Below are 25,848 nucleotides of genomic sequence, written 5' to 3' on the forward strand. Positions count from 1 at the left end.
TTCTACACGGGAGTCAATGAGAGTGTCGGACTCTGAGTATGTTGAGGGCTCTGGCACTGCCACATTACAGTTTTTCTCTATTGCTTAAACACATTTCACGATACTGCCCTCACTTTTCACAAAACTCTAAACACAAAACACTTTTCTAAAGCTACGTACACTAAACCTCACAGTTTCTTTTCAAAACCAACCCATCACACCAAAACAGTTGCTCATATGCTCAAAAGCAAACTCTGACACCAAAATACCACTCAAGGCCTGCAAAAATGTAAACACTACTGAGCATCATTAACCACATTACCAAAAAAATTGAAAGCACAATTTTCACAGTGTGAGACTGTTCTTTTTACAGTTTCACAACTGCCAGGATGCATTTGAGCAACCCTTATTTATTCTCAAATATGTTTTGGGCATTTTCTATAGATTTGTGCATTTCATGGGAATAGTTACATAATGCAGAAAATGCAGTAATATCACAACTCAATGCAAAAATGAGTACTAAACTCCATGGAGGATCCATTACACACAATAGATACTGTACAGTAACAATTGAGAACACAATGTTCAGGGTGCGATTTCTTTTATTACAGTACGTTGAAAATTGACACAGTATGTTGTATGTTGACACCGAAATCATGGAGAGGCATCACGTCGTCGGGCTGGGTCGGGCCACAGGACCTCATCAACGTCACAGGCAATATTGTCCATAGCCAAACAACGTGGGAAGAATGCCCTGGCATGCCGCACCCAGCCTTGGAACGCCTCCACAGCCACATCATCACAGGCCAGGTCCATAGCCCTGAGAAGGTTCTCTCTAGTGTAAGGTTGGCGGTCATAGACCTTCCACCGCCATGCTGAGAAGAACTCCTCTATTGGGTTTAGGAACGGAGAGTAGGGTGGCAGACACACATTAATGAATTGCTGATTGATGTTAAACCACTCTCTGACCTGGATGCTGCGATGGAAGCTAACATTGTCCCAGAGGATGACGTATATGGGAAGATCAGCTGGCCCAGGAATCTGCTGGTCGTGGTGATCTGCTGGCCGAGCATTCAGGTGGTCATTGTCATGCAAAACATCTCTGAGCTCTCCTAGGAAGGTGAGGAGACGCTCAGTGTTGTAGGCACCAAGTTCAGCATGCCGGTGGAGAAGCCCTCTAGAACTCATGGCAGCGCAGAGAGTGATGTTTCCTCCACGTTGGCCGGGCACATCAACGATAGCTCTCTGTCCTATGATGTTACGGCCTCTCCTCCTCCTTTTTGTGAGGTTGAAGCCAGCCTCATCCACAAATATAAATTCATGGGGTCTGGCCATGGACTCCAACTGGAACATCCTCTGTGGAAACAAATAGCGTTTTCAGGTGTTCAGAAAGACAGTCAATAGAGCACATTACAGTACGACAGTATAGTATTGTATGTAAAGTACTGTAGGCCATGGATTGTACTGTACTTACTTGCACATACTGGTGACGGAGGTGTTTTATTCTTCCAGAGTTGCGCTCAAAGGGTACCCTATAGGCCTGCTTCATTCTTACTCTCTGGCGCTTGAGGACTCTGTCTATGGTTGTCAGGCTGACATTGTCAATGGTCGGAAAGTTCAAATTGTCACCAATGATCCTCTCCCGTAGTCTGATCACATTGTTCTCCCGAACCATATCCACAATGAGGACCTCTTGGGCTGGTGTGAATCTGGAAGCCCTCCCACCTGCAAATGGCAATCTTTCAACTCTAGAGAAACAAACATAGTCATTTGGTCAGAAATGGTCCTTGCAGTACACACTTTTACTGTAACCATGATTGCACTTGTCTGTATGTAGGTGCACTCCACTATACTACTGTATACTGTGAATATCTAGTGTAGTGACTAAAAAACTACTACATACAGTACCTGTTGTGTTCTCTGAAGGCCCGAATAATGGTGCCCACTGAGAATCTGCTGAGGTTTGGTTGGACTCGTTGTCCCGCTTCGGTCATTGTCATGCCGTGGACAATGACGTGGTCAATGACTGTTGCTCTCATTTCATCTGTAATGAAAATGCGTTGTCTTGCTTGCCCTCCTTCTCCTCTCGCTCCTTGGCCTGCTCCTCTTTGGACTGCTTCTCGCCCTCCTTGGCCCACTCCTCGGCCCGCTCCTCTCCCTCCTTGACCTGCTCCTCTCCCTCCTCGGCCCGCTCCTCTCCCTCCTCGGCCCGCTCCTCTGCCTCCTTGACCTGCTCCTCTCCCTCCTCTGACACGAACTCCTCTGCCTCCTCTGACACGAACTCCTCTGCCTCCTCTGACACAAACTCCTCTGCCTCCTCTGACACAAACTCCTCTGCCTCCTCTGACACAAACTCCTCTGCCTCCTCTGACACAAACTCCTCTCCCTCCTCTGACACAAACTCCTCTTCTTCTGTCTTCATCATCCATTTTTGTTTTTGAACTTTCAGCAAACTGCACTGACTTATATAGGTGTGGTCACATCATTTGCAATAGGTGTTTTCAATTATGAGTCGTTGTGTTTACTGATTGGCACCAGGTATGTTCATTGTGTTCAAGTTTTGCTGATTGTGGGTAGCATTTTGCATCACATGAGCTTCACAATGCATATTGGCGCAGAGTTATATGCAAAATGTGTTTTAGCACGGCAATTTTTGTTTTGAGTTTTGAGAAAAAGGGGATGGGTTTTGTGAACAGTGTCTACAGGTGAATTGTGTTTGTGGTTGTGGCAAAAGGGGGGGAGTTTTACTAAATGTGTTTAGGCAACTGGTCATTTGGTTTAGAGTACTGGGTTTTGTGTTTTGGCAATAGAGAAAAACTGTAACATGTTATATTTCTGGTAAACTACCGTGTAAAGTATTTGCTGGTAAACTGGTATGTAAAGTATTTGCTGGTAAACTGCCATGTAAAGTATTTGCTGGTAAACTGGTATGTAAAGTATTTGCTGGTAAACTGCCATGTAAAGTATTTGCTGGTAACTGCCGTGATAAGTATTTGCTGGTAAACTGGTATGTAAAGTATTTGCTTGTAAACTGGCGTGTAAAGTATTTGCTGCTAAACTGGCGTGTAAAGTATTTGCTGGTAAACTGGCGTGTAAAGTATTTGCTGGTAAACTGCCATGTAAAGTATTTGCTGGTAAACTGCCGTGTAAAGTATTTGTTGGTAAACTGCCATGTTAAGTATTTGCTTGTAAACTGGCATGTAAAGTATTTGCTGGTAAACTGGCGTGTAAAGTATTTGCTGGTAAACTGCCATGTAAAGTATTTGCTGGTAAACTGGCATGTAAAGTATTTGCTGGTAAACTGGCATGTAAAGTATTTGCTGGTAAACTGGCGTGTAAAGTATTTGCTGGTAAACTGCCATGTAAAGTATTTGCTTGTAAACTGGCATGTAAAGTATTTGCTGGTAAACTGGCATGTAAAGTATTTGCTGGTAAACTGGCGTGTAAAGTATTTGCTGGTAAACTGGCGTGTAAAGTATTTGCTGGTAAACTGCCGTGTAAAGTATTTGCTGGTAAACTAGCGTGTAAAGTATTTGTTGGTAAACTGCCATGTAAAGTATTTGCTTGTAAACTGGCATGTAAAGTATTTGCTGGTAAACTGGCGTGTAAAGTATTTGCTGGTAAACTAGCGTGTAAAGTATTTGCTGGTAAACAGGCATGTTAAGTATTTGCTGGTAAACTGGCATGTAAAGTGTTTGCTGGTAAACTGCCATGTAAAGTATTTGCTGGTAAACTGCCATGTAAAGTATTTGCTGGTAACTGCCGTGTTAAGTATTTGCTGGTAAACTGGTATGTAAAGTATTTGCTTGTAAACTGGCGTGTAAAGTATTTGCTGGTAACTGCCGTGTTAAGTATTTGCTGGTAAACTGGTATGTAAAGTATTTGCTTGTAAACTGGCGTGTAAAGTATTTGCTGGTAAACTGGCATGTAAAGTATTTGCTGGTAAACTGGCATGTAAAGTATTTGCTGGTAAACTGGCGTGTAAAGTATTTGCTGGTAAACTGGCGTGTAAAGTATTTGCTGGTAAACTGCCGTGTAAAGTATTTGCTGGTAAACTGCCATGTAAAGTGTTTGCTGGTAAACTGGCATGTAAAGTATTTGCTGGTAAACTGGCGTGTAAAGTATTTGCTGGTAAACTGGCGTGTAAAGTATTTGCTGGTAAACTGGCGTGTAAAGTATTTGCTGGTAAACTGCCATGTAAAGTATTTGCTTGTAAACTGGCATGTAAAGTATTTGCTGGTAAACTGGCGTGTAAAGTATTTGCTGGTAAACTGGCGTGTAAAGTATTTGCTGGTAAACTGGCGTGTAAAGTATTTGCTGGTAAACTGCCATGTAAAGTATTTGCTTGTAAACTGGCATGTAAAGTATTTGCTGGTAAACTGGCGTGTAAAGTATTTGCTGGTAAACTGGCGTGTAAAGTATTTGCTGGTAAACAGGCATGTTAAGTATTTGCTGGTAAACTGGCATGTAAAGTGTTTGCTGGTAAACTGGCGTGTAAAGTATTTGCTGGTAAACTGGTGTGTAAGGTATTTGCTGGTAAACTGGTGTGTAAAGTATTTGCTGGTAAACTGCCATGTAAAGTATTTGCTTGTAAACTGGCATGTAAAGTATTTGCTGCTAAACTGGCGTGTAAAGTATTTGCTGGTAACTGGCGTGTAAAGTATTTGCTGGTAAACAGGCATGTTAAGTATTTGCTGGTAAACTGGCATGTAAAGTGTTTGCTGGTAAACTGGCGTGTAAAGTATTTGCTGCTAAACTGGCGTCTAAAGTATTTGCTGGTAAACTGGCGTGTAAAGTATTTGCTGGTAAACTGCCGTGTAAAGTATTTGCTTGTAAACTGGCGTGTAAAGTATTTGCTGCTAAACTGGCGTGTAAAGTATTTGTTAGTAAACTGACTCCGTCATGTTACAGGCTAACGACAGATCGTGATGTGAGTACCGGAGACCTGCTGGGAGGACAGAGGAGTTCTGGACTGGTGGCTGGTAGCTATGTGTGAATCTTGGTCTGTATAATATTGAGCTTTGGTGATTACTTAGCCTGTGTGTGTGTGTGTTTTGCGCATATGTGTGTGTGTGTGTGCGCGCGCGTGCACGTGCATCTATGCTAACGTAAATTAGCCTGTGAAATTAGCGCTAGCATTGCAAAGCATAGGAACTTCCTGTGTGTGAATCATCTTTGCTCGTCATCATGATGTTTGCTGGCACTATGTTCTCCGTTCTACTTAGACTCTATATAAAAGAGTCGTCCTCTCACAAACCGGCAACCTGACCAAACTCTCAGAGGTGGAGAAAGAATGCTCTCCGTGTTTTTTTCTTTTGACTGCAGTTCTGATTTAAAACACTAGGTGTCATTGTTACTTATTTTGCCTTTAAATGCAATAGTTGAATGAATGTCCTCGGTGGGAGGACAAGAGACCACCGCCCACAGTCACTGGGTAATGAGCCCATGCACTTTCTGCGTTTTGAGCAAATTTGATCCACCCTGAGAGGTTCAGCATGTTATTTATTGAAAATTCAAAATGAGACTTAACAATCTGAGGACAGCTGCAGAAAGTGGGAGGCCGTCTCATCCTGGGATGTGGTGATACACCTGGTCAAATGGTCGGGATGGGGTGTTTAAGGAGTTTAATATGCTGCGTTCTACATGTTGTTCTGCTGTTGTATTGTAATGAAAAACAAATAAATAAGAGTCTAAAAAAAAAGAAAAGAATTAGTTTCCATAGTTTCAACAAGTTGGGCTTCAGGTGGAACTGGTTCTGGCTCAGTGCTGATAACCAACTCCTGGTTATTGATATGGTGATGTCTAGCCAGACTCCGCTCCAGGGCTGTAATGTGAGGAGGACTGAAAGCACCAGAGGAGTTTGCAGCACTGAGTCCATGCCATCGCCATGTTTCATTCATTTAAACTGGGTCAAGAGATCAACTCAGATTTTCTCCATTATTTTGTGTAATATGGAGGTTAAAGCAACTGCACGAAGAGTCCTAACAGCAAAATGAATGATTCAAGGAATATTTCTAAACTTTAAGTAATGAATGGGTGTCAGCTTGGGGCCCCTGGGCTCTGTTACCTCTGTTGTTTTGGTATCTGCTGACATCAGAGCTGTCATGCTGACATTCCCTCCTCACTGACTGCATCAGCCTGTGGCCCCTGTTTTTCACCTTTCCACCCCCAACTCCTCCAGCCTCACATGCAACAATGTTCTGGCCTTTAGATTTTCTTTTTTCCTCTAATTCTCTTTTGGCTCGCAGGCACGACTGTGATTCAGCTTTTGGGAAGTGAAACTCTTCGGAATGGGGAGGAGGCTGCAAATGTCCAACGAATTTCGGGGGAGTGACCCACAAGGAGGGGTAGGTGGGGGTGGATTTGGTGGTATAAACAGCCAGCCTCGGCCAGAGCAGTGCACATCCCTCACTGGGCCGCAGTGGGGACCACAAGGCTGGAAGTTCGTCCGCCCCGGTATCTGCTCGCGCCGCAGACATGGCTCCTATCCTGCAAGTGTTTGCTGTCACGCTCGCCTCAACTCTCCTACAGACTGTCACATCGGCCAGCTTCAATGACACGTGAGTAACGTGCATTTCTATGTTTGTTGCATCGCATGTTTGTCAGAGCTAAGGCTGCGGGGTGAGCGTGAAGGAGAGCAGCTGCGCGTGATCAGGTTGTGTGGAAATTAAAGTCAACATTGCAGCGTGTTTGGCAGCTTCATGTTTGAGGTTTGAGAAGAAAAAGTCAGCAAAGGACCAAAAGGCTGCATTACTCACACTTTATCCAAAGTCCAGTGATTGGCCTCAGGATACTGTTATGCAATCAGTAAATCAACCAGTGTGTGTGTGTCTGTGTCTAAGAGTGTGTGTCCTATCTGACGGCACTTTCGGATGTTCAATCAGCTTCTCTAAAAGGTTTTATTTTAGTTTAAATCCACTTCCAGGCCGAAAAACTGAAGGAATCTCTGCAGAGTTTGAGCATTGATCTCCTTCCTGACCTTTATATTGTCGTCTTCATCTGAGCTGTTATCATCATGTTTGTCATAATAAACTATCAGTCATGAGCCGTTTTTTCTGTTGCAGAAACCAGCATCAATATTCCCAGCAGCACTGAGCAAAACTCAATTAAATGTGTCCTTTATTTCTCATTGGCAGGGTGCTGCAGCCAGCAGCTTTCAATGTACAGAAACCAGGATTTTTAGGGCGTCCTGGACTAAAAATGTAGGCTACATATTTTTTTTATATATATTTTTTTGAAGTTATTTACATGCATTTGTGTTTTTGTTTTTTGGTGATTTACACAAGTTTTAAATGCACCCAAATGATTTTTGGCTGCTGTGAAAATCCCACCAGTTGCTTTTGTTGTCACGGTGGCTCCCGAAGCTCAACTTTCCCCACATTGCCTGGCCTTTAGGACCGAGATGACAAGGTCAGATTTGGACCAAACAGGCCTACCACCCGAGTGAGGATGATGAGGACTAATATGACTCTCAGAGTTTTATTTTTTAAGATTTTTATTTCTGTTGTTGCACATAAAAGTAAAATCCAGGTTGTAATTCCCTTTATTCGTCATATGAGTGATGTCTTACTAAAGCTATTTTCTGTCATTTTGGCTCTTAAACAATCATGTCAGAGTTTTATGGATGCTTCCCCTTCCACTGCAGAAGTACAATGTCAAGAACAGTTCCTGTTATGTGGTTGGAAAGGATGAAGAAGTTCATGCTGATGGATTTTGGAATGCAAAAGTCTTCCACTTCCAAAGAGTCTCGTACAGTTCTTCTCTTTTTGCAGTTGCCCCATCAGTGAGAAATTGGCCAAGAGGATGAGGTCAGGCTGTATATTTAATGTGATGTATAAGTCTTTACACTCCTTACATGCAGCGATGCATTTAAGTTTATTTACTTCAGGTTCAGAAATCAAAGAAAACAGGAGCTAAAACAGCTGTTTTTCAACAGCTTTACAAACTTCTGATACCTTAAAGCTTCATAATGTAACGAAATCAACATTAGCTGCCATTATTTTTACTACGGTGTCTTTGAATGGACAAACAACTCTGTGTGGGAAGCTTTAAAACTGCAGTAGCTGCTTAGTTTGATAGGAGCTAGACCTCTGTTTGGGATAAGTAATTCATTAAAGCACCATAGAAGAAGAAAGTACACTCATGGTTATCTGTAGTGCATTCACAACTGTGCTATCCCCATCGTAACCACTAGATGGCAGTAATTTTACACACTGGACCTTCTTTTTTTATATAAAAAATATATGTATTAATTTGATGTTTTTCAGCCAGAATTTGGACCACAGTACTAAAACTGCTGAAACTGCCTATTTCAATGTCTTAAATGACATGTAAACGCAGAAAGCAGAAGAGGCTTGGTTTTGGTTCTGCTAGATCTCGGCACCGGTTTTTACACAGTCAAACCGGAGCATCCCTTAAGACCGATTGGAAAAATTGGCTGAGACTCTCTGGTCCGGTTCTGCATTGGTTTGGATCCTAGAACAGGGACTACTTTGTGTCAGTCAACTATAAATCTACTTACAGATGATGTGGAGTTCCCCAAGGCTCCATGTTGGACCCCTATTGTTCATCATCTTCATGTTCCCACCGGCTCAGATCATAGAAACAAATCAAATATTTGATCATAATTATGCTGATGACACTCAACTCTATATTGATGATGGAGTAATGTATTTAGTATACTGTAAATTTTCAGAAGTGCAGCGATCGTGTGAGTATGACATGGTATGACAAGTTACTTTTAAATGGTCAGATATGACTGGTATGAGTACAGTCCATTTACCATTGTTACCCTTATAACGATCACTTTTATCATCACCAGTGTCTCAGGAACGGTGGTGTGTAGCTCTGTGGGGTAAATGTGATGGGTATTTAACCCTTTAGCTGATCTACGGAAGTTTTCCAGACATTTCTATCCTGTCCAGGAAGTTTACAATCCAGCCGCTAAATGTAGTTTTATTCAGAGACTCTATCTGGTAAATCCACAATGATCCATGATAACAGCATTATTTATCACATTTCACCATAAAAACATCACCATCACTACTATGTTGCTAAGAGACCTCTATTTAGACCTGGACATGATGATGAAGCCACTTCCTGTCAGACTTTCCACCAATCAGAGAGCTTAGATTGACGGTAACGTCCAATCAGGAGCAGCCAAAGATCAACCAGTGAGCAGAAAGTTCTATGTGTGTGTGAAAAGAAGAAAAATAATGCTCCTCTATGGCTGGAATAAAGCCAAGAAGACGTTTCTGATGCACGGTGGCGCCACAAAGCAGCTGAGCTGGAGTTGGTTTAGTGAGGATAGCAGGTAAATAGTAGCAGGAATAACTGGAAATGAGGAAAAAGTGGAAACATGGAAATAGTTTCTGTTGTGTTTTTGTTTCAATAACAATATTTTTTCTCCTGAAAGCCAAGACTTGAGAGAACGATGAGATGAGAAAAGGTTTGGTCACTGTTGATCTGTGTGTTATTTCTACAAAGTTCTGTTAGTAATAAATTCTGCTTTCTTCTTCTGGTCGACCTTTATGCTGCTAAATCTATTCATACATTCATTTTACATCATTTTAGCCTCATACCTGACAGCTGTGGCTGGAAAAACTACAACAACTGCAACTAATCCAGAAGCTTCTGCTTGTGTCCTCAAAGTCCAGAAAAAGGGGAAAAATCCCTCTGGTTCTCACATCTTAAATCCGACTTCCTGTGAGACAAGGAATTGATTTTAAATGTTTCTGCTGGTGTGCGAGGCTCTAAATGGTTCTGGTCCAGAATATAGACCTGATCTGCTGACTCCATATGAACCACGAGACATCATCTGGGTCAAGTTTGCTTTCCATCCTGACAGTTAAATGTAAACATGTTTCTGCCCCTGATATCTGGAACAAACTAGCAGAAAAGCTGGAGTCTGATCCAGATCTGAGTTCTCGTAAATTAGGTCTGAAAACTTTCTTCTTTTGCCACAGATTTTTAATTAAAATAAATTTTTCATTTGTACACTTATGTATTCCTGCAGTCATCATTTTCTGTGTTTATATGCATGTATTTCTCTATAGCAAGTAATGTTGCGTTGCATATAAAAAGTTCTGTATAAATAGGTTAGCCTTGCCTAAAACCATCAGTGGACGTCATCAAGCATTAAATTATACCTTTATTCTTTGAAACAGCTGATGGATTCAGTCTGTACATCCTCAGATTTTACCAGACGATCCAGTCCGTGATGTTTGCTTTGATCTTTTTCTTTGTGCAGTATTTATGTGGTGACCATCAGCTCCCGTGTGACGAGTGGGCAGCAAGAGACCCTGTGTGCTCAGATCTGGACCCCCGTGAAGCAGACCACTTTGCGCATTGTCCTGAATGATGGATCCACAGACAGTCTGATCCTGGAGCAGCCTGTCCAGAGCCACTTCTACCGCTGCTTTAAATTCCAGGTGGGTTGTTGTTTTCCAGCTACATACCTCATGTTTGATTAGATAAAATACATATACGAGGTTTCTAAGTTCATTATGCTTTCCTCTCCTCTCACCCTCATCATCCACGTTGGCTAATAGCATAAACCCTTGCACCATTACTCGCCTCATTATTTAACGCCGTGGCTGAGGCTGTCAACACCGTGGGGCCTCTGGAAATAACTGCTCTGGCTTCTGTTACACCTCTCTCCACAGTTATGCAACTTACAGGCCTTACTCTGTAATGATGGAAACGACACGCCTCTTCTAATTGGCCCTGCTCCAGGACTGCTCTCACATTTGTTTCTGCAACTAAACAAAGACATTGTTTTATGAGAGGCTAGCTATCTACCTGCATTCCTCTGGAGACCCCCCCAGCCTTTGAAATAATTCTACATGTTTTTCAGCCTCTGTTATGCAATGGTAGCTCCAGCAAGTGAAAACATATGCAATAAAGCTATGGCAGCGTTTCATAATTGGCTAAAGAAGGCTGTGTGTCAGAGCTCAGATGGATTTAGTTCCAAGAAGTTATTCTTTTCCAATTAAAAATATGTTTCCTGGTATTGCAGGTCCCTCTAATTAAAACCAGAACTGTGGCAACCCTTAATGTGACGATCCAGGATGAGAGCAACTCAATGAGCAAGAAGACTAAAGTCCTGATCGAACCTCCTAGTTTCATCCACATCATCCAGACCGATAAACCCATCTACAAACCCGGACAAACCGGTATGTGTCACAGTAGCATTTGCAGCAGAATCCTTATCATCTCCACCCTGCTTACCAATTCAGCTGTTGTTGCACAATTCTGGTTAACTTCTACATATCTGCATGATGCTGAACCATCACTTCACAACTTCAGGGGTTATGTTTAACATTTTAATGACTAGGCCTATTTCTTATGTTTCCTCTCCAAAATGACATATCCCAAATAAACTACTAGGGCTGTATGTATAATCTCAGATTTGCCTGAGAAACCTGAGACATGTGAGATTACTACAGAAGTTTTAGAATCAAGAAATGTGTTACTGTGTAACTTATATCTGAAAACCACATTACTTTCAGTAGAAAGCAGAGAATAGCAGCCCAGTTCATCTAGGAATGAGTAAAGTAATCCAAGGAATGAGTAAATTAGTCCTAGGAATGAGTAAAGTAGTCTTAAGAATGAGTAAAGTAGTCCTAGGGAATGAGTAAAGTAATCCTAGGAGTGAGTAAAGTAGTCCTAGGGAATGAGTAAAGTAATCTTAGGAACGAGTAAAGTAATCCTAGGAACGAGTAAAGTAATCCTAGGAACGAGTAAAGTAATCCTATGAGTGAGTAAAGTAGTCATAGGAGTGAGTAAAGTAATCTTAGGAGTGAGTAAAGTAATCTTAGGAGTGAGTAAAGTAGTCCTAGAAATGAGTAAAGTAATCATAGGAATGAATAAAGTAATCCTAGGAACGTGTAAAGTAGACCTAGGAGTGTGTAAAGTAGTCCTAGGGGTGAGTAAAGTAATTATTGGAATGAGTAAAGTAGTCCTAGGGAATGAGTAAAGTAATCCTAGGAACGAGTAAAGTAATCCTATGAGTGAGTAAAGTAGTCATAGGAGTGAGTAAAGTAATCTAAGGAATGAGTAAAGTAGTCCTAGGAATGAGTAAAGTAGTCCTAGGAACGAGTAAAGTAATCCTATGAGTGAGTAAAGTAGTCATAGGAGTGAGTAAAGTAATCTTAGGAGTGAGTAAAGTAATCTTAGGAGTGAGTAAAGTAGTCCTAGAAATGAGTAAAGTAATCATAGGAATGAATAAAGTAATCCTAGGAACGTGTAAAGTAGACCTAGGAGTGTGTAAAGTAGTCCTAGGGGTGAGTAAAGTAATTATTGGAATGAGTAAAGTAGTCCTAGGGAATGAGTAAAGTAATCCTAGGAACGAGTAAAGTAATCCTATGAGTGAGTAAAGTAGTCATAGGAGTGAGTAAAGTAATCTAAGGAATGAGTAAAGTAGTCCTAGGAATGAGTAAAGTAGTCCTAGGAACGAGTAAAGTAATCCTAGGAGTGAGTAAAGTAATCCAAGGAATGAGTAAATTAGTCCTAGGAATGAGTAAATTAGTCCTAGGAACGAGTAAAGTAATCCTAGGAGTGAGTAAAGTAATCATAGGAATGAGTAAAGTAGTCCTAGGGAATGAATAAAGTAATCCTAGGAACGAGTAAAGTAATCCTATGAGTGAGTAAAGTAGTCATAGGAGTGAGTAAAGTAATCTAAGGAATGAGTAAAGTAGTCCTAGGAATGAGTAAAGTAGTCCTAGGAACGAGTAAAGTAGTCCTAGGAGTGAGTAAAGTAGTCCTAGGAGTGAGTAAAGAAATCTAAGGAATGAGTAAATTAGTCCTAGGAATGAGTAAATTAGTCCTAGGACTGAGTAAAGTAGTCCTAGGAATGAGTAAAGTAGTCCTAGAAATGAGTAAAGTAATCACAGGAATGAGTAAAGTAATCCTAGGAATGAGTAAAGTAGTCCTAGGAACGAGTAAAGTAGTCCTAGGAGTGAGTAAAGTAGTCCTATGAGTGAGTAAAGTAATCTAAGGAATGAGTAAATTAGTCCTAGGAGTGAGTAAAGTAATCCAAGGATTGAGTAAAGTAATCCTAGGAATGAGTAAATTAGTTCTCAGAGAGAGTAAAGTAATCCAAGGAATGAGTAAAGTAATCCTAGGAGTGAGTAAAGTAGTCCTAGGAATGAGTAAAGTAATCCAAGGAATGAGTAAAGTAGTCCTAGGAATGAGTAAAGTAGTCCTATGAATGAGTAAAGTAGTTCTAGGAGTGAGTAAAGTAATCCAAGGAATGAGTAAAGTAATCCTAGGAATGAGTAAATTAGTTCTAGGAGTGAGTAAAGTAGTCCTAGGAATGAGTAAAGTAATCCAAGGATGGAGTAAAGTAGTCCTAGGAATGAGTAAAGTGGGACAAGGAATGAGTAAATTAGTTCTAGGAGTGAGTAAAGTAGTCCTAGGAATGAGTAAAGTAGTCCTAGGAATGAGTAAAGTAATCTAAGGAATGAGTAAAGTAGTCCTAGGAGTGAGTAAAGTAGTCCTAGGAGTGAGTAAAGTAATCTAAGGAATGAGTAAAGTAATCCTAGGAATGAGTAAAGTAATCCAAGGAATGAGTAAAGTAATCCTAGGAATGAGTAAAGTAGTCCTAGGAATAAGTAAAGTAGTCCTAGGAATGAGTAAATTAGTTCTAGGAATGAGTAAAGTAATCCTAGGAATGAGTAAAGTAGTCCTAGGAATGAGTAAATTAGTTCTAGGAGTGAGTAAAGTAGTCCTAGGAATGAGTAAAGTAGTCCTAGGAATGAGTAAAGTAATCCTAGGAATGAGTAAAGTAATATCTGAGGAGGAACTGTGCTACAGTAGAAGGTAAAAAAGTGAACCTGTGCAGGTTTCCATGTGTTTACTAGAGGTGTTACGCAGGTAAATATTTCAGGAAGCCATCGGCCGATGATGATGATAATAATGGACGCCTCTATCAATGGTCAGAGTCAGGAGGATCCAGGGATAGCCCCACATTTATCTTAGAAACACCATGAGGATCCAAAAAGAAGTGAAGCCCAAGGAAGACTATAAACCTCCTTCATCTCCATGGAAACCAGCAAGACCTTCATTGTTTCTGTCCCACAGTGAAACAGACGTCTCTGGAACCAGCAGAGTCTCTGCTGTCATGTGACTCCTTGTTTGTGTGGAGAAACTAGCAGAAGCTCTAACGTGGACAGAGCTGCTCTCATGGTTTTCTTAGATTCTCATAGACCTGCTGGGGTCTGAACTGTGTTTGGTTTGGATGCCAATGCTTGGTGGAGTCTTTTTTAGCTGAAATTCTCCCTGTCATGTTGCTATGATTCATGTTAGCATTGCTACATGTTAGCATTGCTGCTTCCTGGTGGCTGCAGACATCTTCTATACTACATGTATCTATTCTATCCTATACAAGGGGGGTCTGTGATGAAGAGGTTAAACCAATTTTTTCTGCAGCAGATCCTGCAAAGAAATCTTACCAAATATATGTAAGTTTATCAGTTCAAAGAGTTGGTGTGTCCTTGTCCCTGATTTTTCTTTTTTTGTCTTTTAAAGTCCAGTTCCGCATCGCCTCCATGGATGCCAGCTTCATCCCCGTGGATCGAGTGGTATGTTTATTATCCCCCCCTGATTCCTGTGACGTTGTAAGATGTGTGTGTTAATTACAGCCGCTCAAGTTGCTAATCGGCTGTGATTTCTCGCAGGCACTCAGTAAATGTGAGGAGCGAGGTCTATTTTGGTTCAGGAGAGTGGGAGGTGAAAGTGGGGCTGTTTGTTGATTTTTGAAGACGGCGTGGGTGTGAAGCGCTGTGTGGAGTAGTGTGATAAACATGCTGTCAGAGTTCATTTGGCACACACTGCATCTGACCCAAACATCTGAATCAATACTGGCACGCAGGCCTTTTCTGTTTGTGACGAGAGCATGAAAACGTGTCTGGACGCGGTGAAACCTCGCTTTAATCCGTCCTGCACGATGATTGCTGGAAACTACTGCATCTTCTGTGATGAATCTCATAGCTGAACATCTTCATGTTGGATGTTTTTAATAAACAAAATTCACATCTAATCCAGTCTGTTCCAAGATTTTAGTTCTTATTTCTTTTGTTTGGATCTTCTTTGTGCTGCAAACTATTAATTGTACTTTTTTTTATCCTTTCAGTACAAAGAGGTGGCGCTCCAGGTAAGAAAAGTAGAATCACTTCATTTGCATTTGAGATGGATGAGAGTCTAAAAGTTCCCCTGGGGGGGAGAAAGATCCACATGAACAATGTGAAGAAACTCCTGAACCCCATGGAGAAAGTTTGGGATGTGCTGGAGAAGGCTTTGCTCAGTGGTCGGACTCTCCATCATCAATACAAGATCTCGATGGAAAATTAAAGCAACTCTGGATGAAATAAATCTTGGACGTTGCGGAAGCTTCTAGAGGCGATGGCACAGAGAAGCTGCTGGAATCAGAGCTGAAGGAGGTCCAGCCAGATGTGTCGTAAAACAGTAATGGGATAACAAACACGTGAGATGTTTCATATCCAGACCGAGTGGAGGTTTTCTCCACAGATCAGGCTGTTCAGGTCTACCAATGCAAATAATGAAATCTTCCTGACTTAGCATCCATAACGATCGGCCTGTGCTCTGCTCCAGTGTGCAGGAGCTGAGCTCTGACCGGTGAATAGCAGCAACATGTCCATCATACTTCTATGAGAGAAGGTCGTATCCTTAAATAAGCTCGGCTTCCCTTTGATAAGTACCGGTCTGAACTGTGTACAGGATCCAAACTCCAATCGCATCGCCCAGTGGCTGGATAAGGTCGTCGTTAGTGGGATCCTGGATCTTTCCCACCCCACCATTCCTGAAGCTGTACAGGGAAGCTACCTGATCACCGCCATGACGGACAAAGGAGAGCAGATATCCCACAGCTTTGAAATCAAGGAATATGGTGAGATTTAGTCCTACAATTTAAAATAAAACATGTCCCAACTTAGTTAAGCTCTGACTCGAACTCCATTTTCTTTGTTGTAGTTTTGCCAAAGTACGAAGTGACGGTCCAGCTGCCCAGCGTGATAACCATCCTGGACCGGGAGGCCACCATGAAGATCTGTGGAAGGTTGGTTACAGACCTGCTCACTGGTGATGATACGCAGCTATACCAACGTTTTCTACCTCACAGGATTAAACCTGCAAAAACCAAGTCTTTTATTTCCAGATAAGAAGACTATGTGGATCTTGTTGAGAGTAACACACTGAGACAAGAGCAGATGTTGCCTATGTTTTATTACTTACATCACCCAAAAATAGTTTATTTTACACACACTTTATGTTTCATATTACTGAGACACTGACTGAGAGGAAATTGTATCTTTCAAACCCAATTTCAGCTCAGCCTGTTCCCAGACTTCCCAGTACCAAATCCCACACTCTGCAAAATGTCTGAATATAAGAAAACAACATTTAACTGGAGACGATTCGGACTCTAAACACATGAAATAATCGTCCAGTACAGGAAGACAATTACACTTACAATTTCAAAATAAGAAAAAAAGTCTCTGCTTTCAACAAATGAAAAAGAAGAGAAATGTGAAAGCCTCATTACACCACTTTTCTAAGGAAACAAGCTTAATTCTTCCTGAACGCTCTTCTTCTATGGTGTTTCTTCTTCATTTGAGAGACAAGATCTTAAAACAAGAGCAAAGAAACTGATGAACCTGATCCTTTATGACTGATTTTATTTAGTCTGACTGCTTTGTCATATTTTTATTACCAGTAAATCTTGAATTCAGAAGCGTCGTCTTGATCTTTTCTGAAAATAAAGCGAAGCCCTGAAAGAGGCTTTGCAGATAGATTTGAGGTTACTTAAAGGACTTTTTTTTTTTTTCAACCTCCTTTAGATATTTCTCACTTTTCTAACATCTGGATTTTTTCTTATTCGAGGAAATTTTACCAGGTGTAATTATCTAACTTAACTGGCAGATTATTTAACTTTAGTCTGAATTTTCTCTAGTTCAGTCTTTTATATCAAGAAAAGGTCGTTTTTGTTGTTTTCCAGTGTGAGTCTGTAATTTAATAAATCCAAAAAGAAAAGAAATCCATGAGAAAGTGTCTTCCCTGCAGGTATACATACGGGAAACCAGTTCTTGGCTCAGTGAAAGCAGAGTTTTGCAGAACTGCCATCCGGTTTTACTGGTACGTCCGTGCCCCAGAAACAGACCTCTGCAAGACGTATCAGCTGACTGTAAGTATTCCTGACGAAGGCATGTCTCTCCATCTGGGCAGAGAAAACGGCCACAATGAAATGCAGAAATACAGCTTTGAATACAGCATTAAATGTACCATTCATTCATTAAAGCTGGAAATGGATGCATTAATACATTATATATCATTTAATTAAACTAAAATTTCATCTAAAACGTGAATAAATCAGTTTTCACCCATCAGACCTTGTGGGCGGGGCTAATTCCATGGCTTTTACTTTGTTGGAAAACTTTTCTTTTTCTTGTGTGTGTTCATCTCTTCAACTCAGTGGTTCCCAACCTTTTTCGTCGGTGACCCCGGGTACTGAAATCCCATGGACCCCCTGCTCCACCCTGTGCTGGAACCATGCTGGTTTTAGGCTTTCACCATATATAATGTGTTCTGGTTGAATCCTGTCCTTTTGATAAAGCCAAAGTTAAATGAACAACTTACTGTTTTTTTCCTTGAATTAGGGACAATTTGTGGACATTAATCCCAATGGCTCTAATGTTCAAAGTCTCAGGGACCCCTTGTGTTCTTTGGGGGATCCCTTGGGGTGTCCCGGACCCTGGGTTAGGAGCTGCTTTAGGTGATACGTAAACAAATAGATAAGTGCTGCCACCTGATGTGTGGACGGCTTCTGCAGGGATTTCTGATGTAGGACAAATTTATAGCTGCTCGTGGAGATGCCGCAATCAACTGATGAACATTAAATTACTTTAACACATTCAGTTAGTCCTTAATCTGTTTTCAGGGGGTGTCCAGGTTCCCGGGCTGTGCTGCTGGAACATTGGGGTGGGGTGTGTCCTGGTTCCCGGGCTGTGCTGCTGGAACATTGGGGTGTCCAGGTTCCCGGGCTGTGCTGCTGGAACATTGGGGTGGGGGGTGTCCTGGTTCCCGGGCTGTGCGGCTGGAACATTGGGGTGGGTGCTGGCTTTTCTAAGGAAAGCGCTGCAGCGCTCCCTGTTGGTGGAAAAAAACATCACATCAACCAATCAAAACGTTGTCCTTTAGTTGCTGGGGGAACATGGGGGGTGAAACAAGAGACACTGATGGTGAGTTTTGTGACATTTATTGTGCTCAGTGTGCAGAATAAATGCTTTTTGTTTTTGTGTAAAATTGTTGTGGCAACTTACGTCTGTTTCCTCAGAGAAATTTCTTGCAGTTTAATGTTAATAATTGTTTATAACTCTTATTTGCCAAATTTGACATTATTTTTTACAATCTACCATCTATGTTTACATATAAAAATGGTTCATTGGATATGTTTGGTTTAAACAGTAAGAAATCCAACTTTCATTACTTAGATTGTGTGTTTTTTGTAGGATTTAATACTTTAGGTCAAAATAAAAATCATCCACATCCACACAGGTGAGCTGCTGAAAGGAACGATACCAAACATGCAGGTTAAAGTGTTTTTTAAAGTGAAGTGTAAGCCATTTCATTTTTCATTTTTTCATTTTTATTTATTAAACAGGAAAAGATTAAAACAATCGGGCCTGACTCAGTTTAAAAACTGTTTTTCAGCAGGTTCCTGCTCTGCAGAACATACAAACCAAACACACATCACAAATTCCAAGACAAGACAGTACAATCATACAAACACAAACCAAGAGGAGCAGCTTTAGGGGAGGCTATGGAGCCACCTCAGTGGTCGCAGCGGTACCTGTCCATTAGATGGCGAGCAAATATTCTTTTAAATAGTCTTTGTGATGTTATCGTCCTGATGTGCAGTGGGATCTCGTTCCAGGCTTTAGTGAGCACATAAAAGAAAGCTCTCTGACCATAGCAGTTCCTAAAGGCCGGTAAAGGCAAAAGTCCATTTGTAACCGATCTAGTCGAGCGTTCGGACCTTGAGCTGAGTTTTGGTACCAACGCAGTAAGTGCTGTTGAGATGTGTCCATTCAAGATTTGATAATACAATTTAATCCCATGGCTAATTGTATAGTTCTGAAATGTCAAAGCATTAGACAACGATAGTGCAGAGCAATGGTGAGTCCAGCCTGGAAGCCTGTTATGGATCTTGTGAGCTCTGTTATAGAGTCGTGCTACTGGTTCAAGGATTTCATTTGTTGTAAGTGACCAAACAGGCAGACAATACGACAGAGTAGACATAATGATTGCATGGAGATATGTTTTAGAGACAGAGTGAGTCAAATGTGGTCTAATTTTACTATAAACATATAACTTTTGATTTAACTTTCTGGTTAGGGTTTGAACATGCTCACAGTAAGTGAGATGTGAGTCAAGAGAGACTCCCAAATACTTGTATGTGGAAACAACTGAGAGCTTGTGGTTGCAGAAGGTGATTGGATTGGATATGGATAACTGTCTCCTAGATGAGTAAAAGTACATGCATTCTGTTTTCTTAACATTAAATGTTAAATGATTATCTTGCAGCCAGTCATGCACATGCTGCATATCTGTGTTAAGTTTGTGATTGATTGTGTCAGTGTTTGGGCCAGACAGAAAAATAACAGTATCATCAGCATATAACAGAGAATTGGAAGAACTAAGCACATGAGGAAGATCATTAATGTACAAAAGGAACAGTAAAGGACCTAAAATGCTGCCCTGTGGAACACCCATAGAACACCCTAGTGGCTGTGATGTTACTGAGCCAATTTTTACAGTCTGAGATCTGTCACTTAAATATGATGTAAACATGTTTATTGCAGAGGAGGACAAATGAAAAGAAAGAAGTTTATTTAACAAAATTTGATGATTAACTGTATCGAAAGCTTTTCGAAAATCTATGTATATAACTCCAGTAACATGACCTTTGTTTAGAGACTCACGTATCTGTTCTGTAAAAAGAAGCAAAGCCGACACGGTCGACCGCGAGGGTCGAAAGCCATGTTGGCAGTCACTAAGCAGATTATTATGTTCAAGGTAATTGAGTAATTGATTATACAATGTTTTTTCAAGTAACTTAGAGACAGTTGGGAGAATTGCAATTGGACGATAGTTGGAAACATTTGTGGGATCATCAGACTTAAAAATGGGGGTGATCTGGGCTGTTTTCCACATGGCAGGAAACACTGATTGCCTAATACACAAGTTTACTACATGGTGAAAAAGTGGTATGAGAGTACTGGCATGAGTTTTCAGAAAAGTCATGTTTAAGTTATTTACATCACAGGCATGAGAAACATTTAAAGAACACAAAATATTATTTAAATCACTTTGTGAGATTTCAGAAAAAGAGAATTGTTGAGATGCAGCTGATACTGATGGGAGAAATAGAGGAGCAGTAAATTTGGAGGACAATTCTTGTACAGATGCAATAAAATACTCATTAAAAGTACTGGCGATTTTATCATGATCAGTGAGAAGAGTACCATTTATGGTTATTTGTAAACTGTTGGTATTTTTAATTTTGTTTTCACCAGTTATAGACTTAATTGTTTGCCATAAGGTTCTTGGGTTGGAGACTGTTAGATTAATTTGATTTTCAAAATAGAGCTGTTTGGCTTTGTGCAATTCAAAATGACACTTGTTTCTGTACCGTATGAAAATGACCTTCGCCTCAGGTGTTTTTAGTGATCTGTAGGCTTTAAGAGAGGAGGCCTTCTTTTTTAAAAGCTGCAAAATTTCTGAAGTTACCCAAGGTAGTTTATTTTGCTTAATGTGCATTTTACAGGTAGTAGTAAATTTTTGACGTAATGTGTCCACTCTTCTGTAAAAATTTGACAGGACATGATCAGGATTTTGCAAAGACATGTCATTACTCCAATCAGCATCAGCAAATTCAGCATTAAACTGAGACAATTTTGAGTTTGGTATTTTTTTTTTGTGTAGTTATTTTTATGACATCTTGGCTGTTTAAGACATTTCCTGATGACATATATAAGTGAATGATCTGAGATTGCTGTGTTTATTACTCCAGATATACCATACTTAGAGGGTTGATTAGTGAATATAAGGTCCAAAATAGAATTTCGTGTTTTACCAAACCTGGTGGGATCCTTGATTAATTGGTGAAGACCAAATTTTATGGCAGTAGCTTTCAGAATTTTAGATGAATTATCAATCCAATTCAAGTTAATGTCACCAAGAATAACAAGCTCCTTAGATGTAACAGATTTAATTATGTCAGAAAGCTGCATTAGATATGCAGTTGGACTGACATTTGGAGGCTTGTATGTGACCATAATAGTAACCGAAAATTGATTTGTAATGTGAACAACTAATTGAAGTGTCTCTGAATCAGTCGAAAGTTTAACTATAGAATGTGCATATTTTTGATTTACATAGAGAGCAACACCCCCTCCAATTTTATCAGCCCGGTCTCTACGATATAGTGAATAGTTTTCAATTTCAAGAAAGGAATCTGGTATAACAGGGGTGAGCCATGATTCAGATATTGCCATAACATGAGCCTTAGTTTGGGCAAGCATAATTTTAAATTCATCCAGTTTGGGAACAAGGCTTCTCATATTTAGGTGACAAATTTTAAAACCTCTGATTCTACCAAGCTGGCATAGAGTAACTGGAATTTTCCTTAAACATGATGGTCTTTTTTGTGCTTTAACAGGCTTAGAATTTGAAATAGAACCTAGAATAAAGGGAGGAGATTTAATTAGCGCCTGAGGTATAGCAGGTAGGCCTGCTGGCTGGTTAATGAACTGCATTTGAGATAGGTCCGTGTGTGGGACACCTGCATGACCCAGGCCCAGAGTATTGTTAAAAACATGAGTATAAAATCCTAGAAAATATAAGAAAGTAGACATAAAGGCATGTTTGCCAGGACCAGGGTTAAGTTCAATGTTTCCAATGAATAAAAGAACAGAGAGTAAGAGTCTTAATGAAGACTGTCGGTGCTTAATCACAGCAGCGTCTCTCGTGCTCGTAGGTTTAAACTTAAAGTCATTTACCCACCGGTGGAAGATGACAGCGTGAGCCGAAATGACTGTCCGTTCGAACTGGGGAGCGATGTTAAAACGAGAAGAAAAACTCGTATAATCCACCGTCCGTGTGCAGGAGGAAGAGTCCTGCAGAGTGGGAGTGGTGCAAGGCTGACTCAGCCAAAGCCAAGCTCGCTCCCCAAGCAGGCCCACGGCCTCTCCGCGCTGGTCAGTAGGCGCGTACCGCGACCCGCCTGAACCGGCCGCATTAAACCATTAAGCCATTAAACCCTCATCCACAGAGGGTTAATGACACATTTAAGTAGTTATTGAGAAATTCGTCAATTTATTCAATGTTTTTTCCAAACGCAACAAATTGTTATTCTGCAGTATTTATGTACTTCATTGTGGCCCATTTCTACCTCCCTACCTCGGTCTTCTTTCAGTATTAATTTCTTTTTTTTGTCACCTTTGTGATCCTTCTAGACGGATAAAAGTGGATGTGCCTCACAAACGGTAGATCTGTCTGAGTTCTCCCTCAACAATAACCTGTATGCAGACAGCTTTGAGGTGACGGCTGAACTGGAGGAGTTTGACACCGGTAGGTTGGTTGAAACTACTCTTCCTTAAAATGGTAGCACTGGTTCCCTATGACCTGAGATCTGTTTCTACCACCATGCAGGAGTTGTTCTTAAAGGCAGTGGGAGGACCAGCTTCAGCACCCAGATCAGAACCGTCACCTTTGAGGACGTTCCTGAGGCATACAAACCCGGCATCCCATTTGAAGGAAAGGTAATGAAAAGATTGCCAGAGTATGATGGAAAATCTGCTTTTATACTGGTTCCAGTCATTAGCTGAAGGCACCGTTAGTTTCCTTATCACTGTACTTTTCCAGTTTCTGGCAACTCAGCTTTTCGTGAAACATGATTTTATTTATGAAGCACATTTAAAAGAGCAGGAATAAAGTAAAACAGGTTGTAGTTGGAAAGGTGGTAAAATTGGTGTCACTCGTTCCAAACAACAAGAGAACTGTTTTCTGCTCTTTGCTTTTTACTCGTATCTCTCTAACGTAACGTCACCACCTCTCTGGCTTGTTGTGGAGCACCACAGGGCTCAGTCCCGGGGCCTTTAACTCCTCCTTTAAAACCTCCTTCTCCTGAGGGATGCTGTTCTTGTCTGATTAATAAATTATTCTGTTGCTGATAATCTGGCTGCATTGTTCCCTCTTTGCTGGGTTAACAATTTTATTATGAGGTTTTTATACACATGATACCTTTTATCACTGGTGGTCTCATGATTGTTGCTGTTTCCTTTATTAGATAATCTTTCAGATTTTTCTGGTATTTACTGAAGTAAATTCAGCCCTAGAATTTTATTTTTCATATTGTTTTTTATTCTCTGCTGCTGTGTTAAGCCCTCCACTGTTTAGAAATGTAGTATATAAGTTTTTTTCTTATGTCATTAAATCATCCACAGGTTTATATAGTTTTAGATTTTCAAGCATTCTAAGAGATTTAATTGAGTTTTGAGTTTTTTTGCTGTAGGGATAAATATCCAATATAGTCCAATCTAAAAGCATGAGGATAACATCTAAAAAAAAAAAAGTGCTGTTTCAGGGCTTTGTTTGGTTTTAAATCCAGAAAGTTGAGAGGAATGGGTGGGATGAGCTGTTTAACATTCAGATGGTGATAAGATGTGAAATGTGATGATTTTCAGATAAAAGTGGTTAGTCCAGACAGCACACCTGTTGCTGATGAGGTCGTCTACCTGTTTGTGAGAGATTCTGAGCCACTGTTGCTCAGAACAGACCTGAAAGGCATTGCTGTGTTTTCTCTGGACACTTTGAACTGGAAGGACTCCTTCAGTCTGAGGGTAAGTTGTTCTGATCTACATGATTAACATGTTGAAGGTCCAAACTTCAGGTTTTAATGAGAAGTTGAGAATCTGACTTTGATCTTTCCTTAACTACAGGTGAGCACCAAAAACGCCACTGATAACGAACCGTATGTGCCCAATGTGCGCAGACCAGAGTACGGCTCGGCTTACCACTACATCACTGAATTTTACTCCAAGAGCAGGAGTTTTCTGAAGCTCATGCAGGTCAGCGAGACATTGTCCTGTGATAAGGATGCATCTCTGCAGGCTCAGTACATCATCCAGGGGGAGGAGCTAAAGCAGGATCAGGAAGTCCTGCACTTCTTTTACCTGGTACGTGGGCTGTATTTTACCCAACCTGTGGGAACATAATCCAACACCTTAATAAATTGTATGGCCCATTCTCAGTGACGTCATTGTTTACGCCGCCATGTTGGGAGGTAAAAAGCTAGCTGGGACCTGCTCCACTATATAAGCTGCTCCTCATTTAGTTTAAACCAGTTCAGCACTTTTGTGGTCAGACAGGATATTTAGAAAAATGTGTTCTTGTTGGCGCCTGGTTAAAAAACTCCCAAACATCCAGCTGACGGAGACATCGCTACCTGAGTTACCGTACCTTGACATTTACAGCTACCTGGTTGATGGACAGTCGAACTTCACAGGATCAGAATTAAAAGCATAAAGTCAGATTTGAGCTTTATAAATATTTCATGAAGGATGGGAATCAGTCCTTCAGCTGTGGAAAGTTTTTCCTCTTCATGTCAAAGCAGAGTAGAAACCAGCAGAAGCAGATGCTGTTACTGCGATGTAAAGATCAGGGACGTGCGGTGAGATATTCAGGAGTTAAGGTTACTAACGATTACTGGCAGGAAACATCGCTGTTTAAAGACCGTTTGCTTTACTGAGCCCACGAAGGAAAATCCATGTCCAGCTTTTCATTACCACGGAAACCTGCCGTCACCGTAGCGATCCATGGTGGAGGTTGGATTAGTGCAACATCCACCCGTCACCGTAGCGATCCGCAGTAGAGGAGGGATTAGTGCAACATCCACCTGTCACCGTGGTGATTCGCAGTAGAGGAGGGATTAGTGCAACATCCACCCGTCACCGTGGTGATTCGCAGTAGAGGAGGGATTAGTGCAACATCCACCCGTCACCGTGGCGATCCGTGATGGAGGCTGGATTAGTGCAACATCCACCCGTCACCGTGGCGATCCGTGGTGGAGGCTGGATTAGTGCAACATCCACCCGTCACCGTGGCGATCCATGGTGGAGGCTGGATTAGTGCAACATCCACCCGTCACCGTGGCGATCCGCAGTAGAGGAGGGATTAGTGCAACATCCACCCGTCACCGTGGTGATCCGTGGTGGAGGCTGGATTAGTGGAACGTCCACCCGTCACCGTGGCGATCAGTGGTGGAGGCTGGATTAGTGGAACATCCACCCGTCACCGTGGCGATCAGTGGTGGAGGCTGGATTAGTGCAACATCCACCCGTCACCGTAGCGATCCGCAGTAGAGGAGGGATTATTGCAACATCCACCTGTCACCGTGGTGATTCGCAGTAGAGGAGGGATTAGTGCAACATCCACCCGTCACCGTGGTGATTCGCAGTAGAGGAGGGATTAGTGCAACATCCACCCGTCACCGTGGCGATCCGTGATGGAGGCTGGATTAGTGCAACATCCACCCGTCACCGTGGCGATCCGTGGTGGAGGCTGGATTAGTGCAACATCCACCCGTCACCGTGGCGATCCGTGGTGGAGGCTGGATTAGTGCAACATCCACCCGTCACCATGGCGATCCATGGTGGAGGCTGGATTAGTGCAACATCCACCCGTCACCGTGGCGATCCGCAGTAGAGGAGGGATTAGTGCAACATCCACCCGTCACCGTGGCGATCCATGGTGGAGGTTGGATTAGTGCAACATCCACCTGTCACCGTGGTG

The 25,848-nt window shown here is 41.5% G+C and overlaps 2 protein-coding genes across 2 annotated transcripts in view; one reads left to right on the top strand and one right to left on the bottom strand.

The window, feature by feature from the left end:
• Positions 1–220: 220 nt before the first annotated feature.
• Positions 221–2,132, bottom strand: LOC121646594. The gene is made up of 3 exons (XM_041995683.1): positions 1,888–2,132; positions 1,454–1,727; positions 221–1,335 (listed from the first exon to the last, which is right to left on the bottom strand). Exons 1-3 carry the CDS (start codon positions 2,016–2,018, stop codon positions 634–636), a joined length of 1,107 nt encoding a protein of 368 aa, XP_041851617.1. The 5' UTR covers positions 2,019–2,132; the 3' UTR covers positions 221–633.
• Positions 2,133–6,360: 4,228 nt separating this feature from the next.
• LOC121646581 (alpha-2-macroglobulin-like protein 1) overlaps positions 6,361–25,848 on the top strand; it is a 53,527-nt gene continuing 34,039 nt past the window's right edge. The window contains exons 1-12 of the mRNA XM_041995645.1: positions 6,361–6,539; positions 10,229–10,409; positions 10,997–11,153; positions 14,509–14,561; positions 15,113–15,133; positions 15,718–15,886; positions 15,970–16,054; positions 17,059–17,179; positions 22,512–22,626; positions 22,708–22,817; positions 23,742–23,897; positions 23,997–24,233. Coding sequence (XP_041851579.1) covers positions 6,457–6,539; positions 10,229–10,409; positions 10,997–11,153; positions 14,509–14,561; positions 15,113–15,133; positions 15,718–15,886; positions 15,970–16,054; positions 17,059–17,179; positions 22,512–22,626; positions 22,708–22,817; positions 23,742–23,897; positions 23,997–24,233 — 1,488 coding nt within the window. The 5' untranslated portion in view covers positions 6,361–6,456. The remainder of the gene's footprint in view (positions 6,540–10,228; positions 10,410–10,996; positions 11,154–14,508; positions 14,562–15,112; positions 15,134–15,717; positions 15,887–15,969; positions 16,055–17,058; positions 17,180–22,511; positions 22,627–22,707; positions 22,818–23,741; positions 23,898–23,996; positions 24,234–25,848) is intronic.

The sequence above is a fragment of the Melanotaenia boesemani genome, chromosome 9, assembly GCF_017639745.1.
Source record: "Melanotaenia boesemani isolate fMelBoe1 chromosome 9, fMelBoe1.pri, whole genome shotgun sequence".
Taxonomy (NCBI): Eukaryota; Metazoa; Chordata; class Actinopteri; order Atheriniformes; family Melanotaeniidae; genus Melanotaenia; species Melanotaenia boesemani.

Bases quoted from the DNA above. Each gene is read 5' to 3' on its own strand.
- LOC121646594 (XM_041995683.1), bottom strand. From the start codon at position 2,018: ATGAGAGCAACAGTCATTGACCACGTCATTGTCCACGGCATGACAATG. The intron at 1,728-1,887 runs GTACTGTATGTA...TTGTTTCTCTAG, and splicing joins GCCTTCAGAGAACACAACAG to AGTTGAAAGATTGCCATTTG. The intron at 1,336-1,453 runs GTAAGTACAGTA...TTGTTTCCACAG, and splicing joins TCCGTCACCAGTATGTGCAA to AGGATGTTCCAGTTGGAGTC.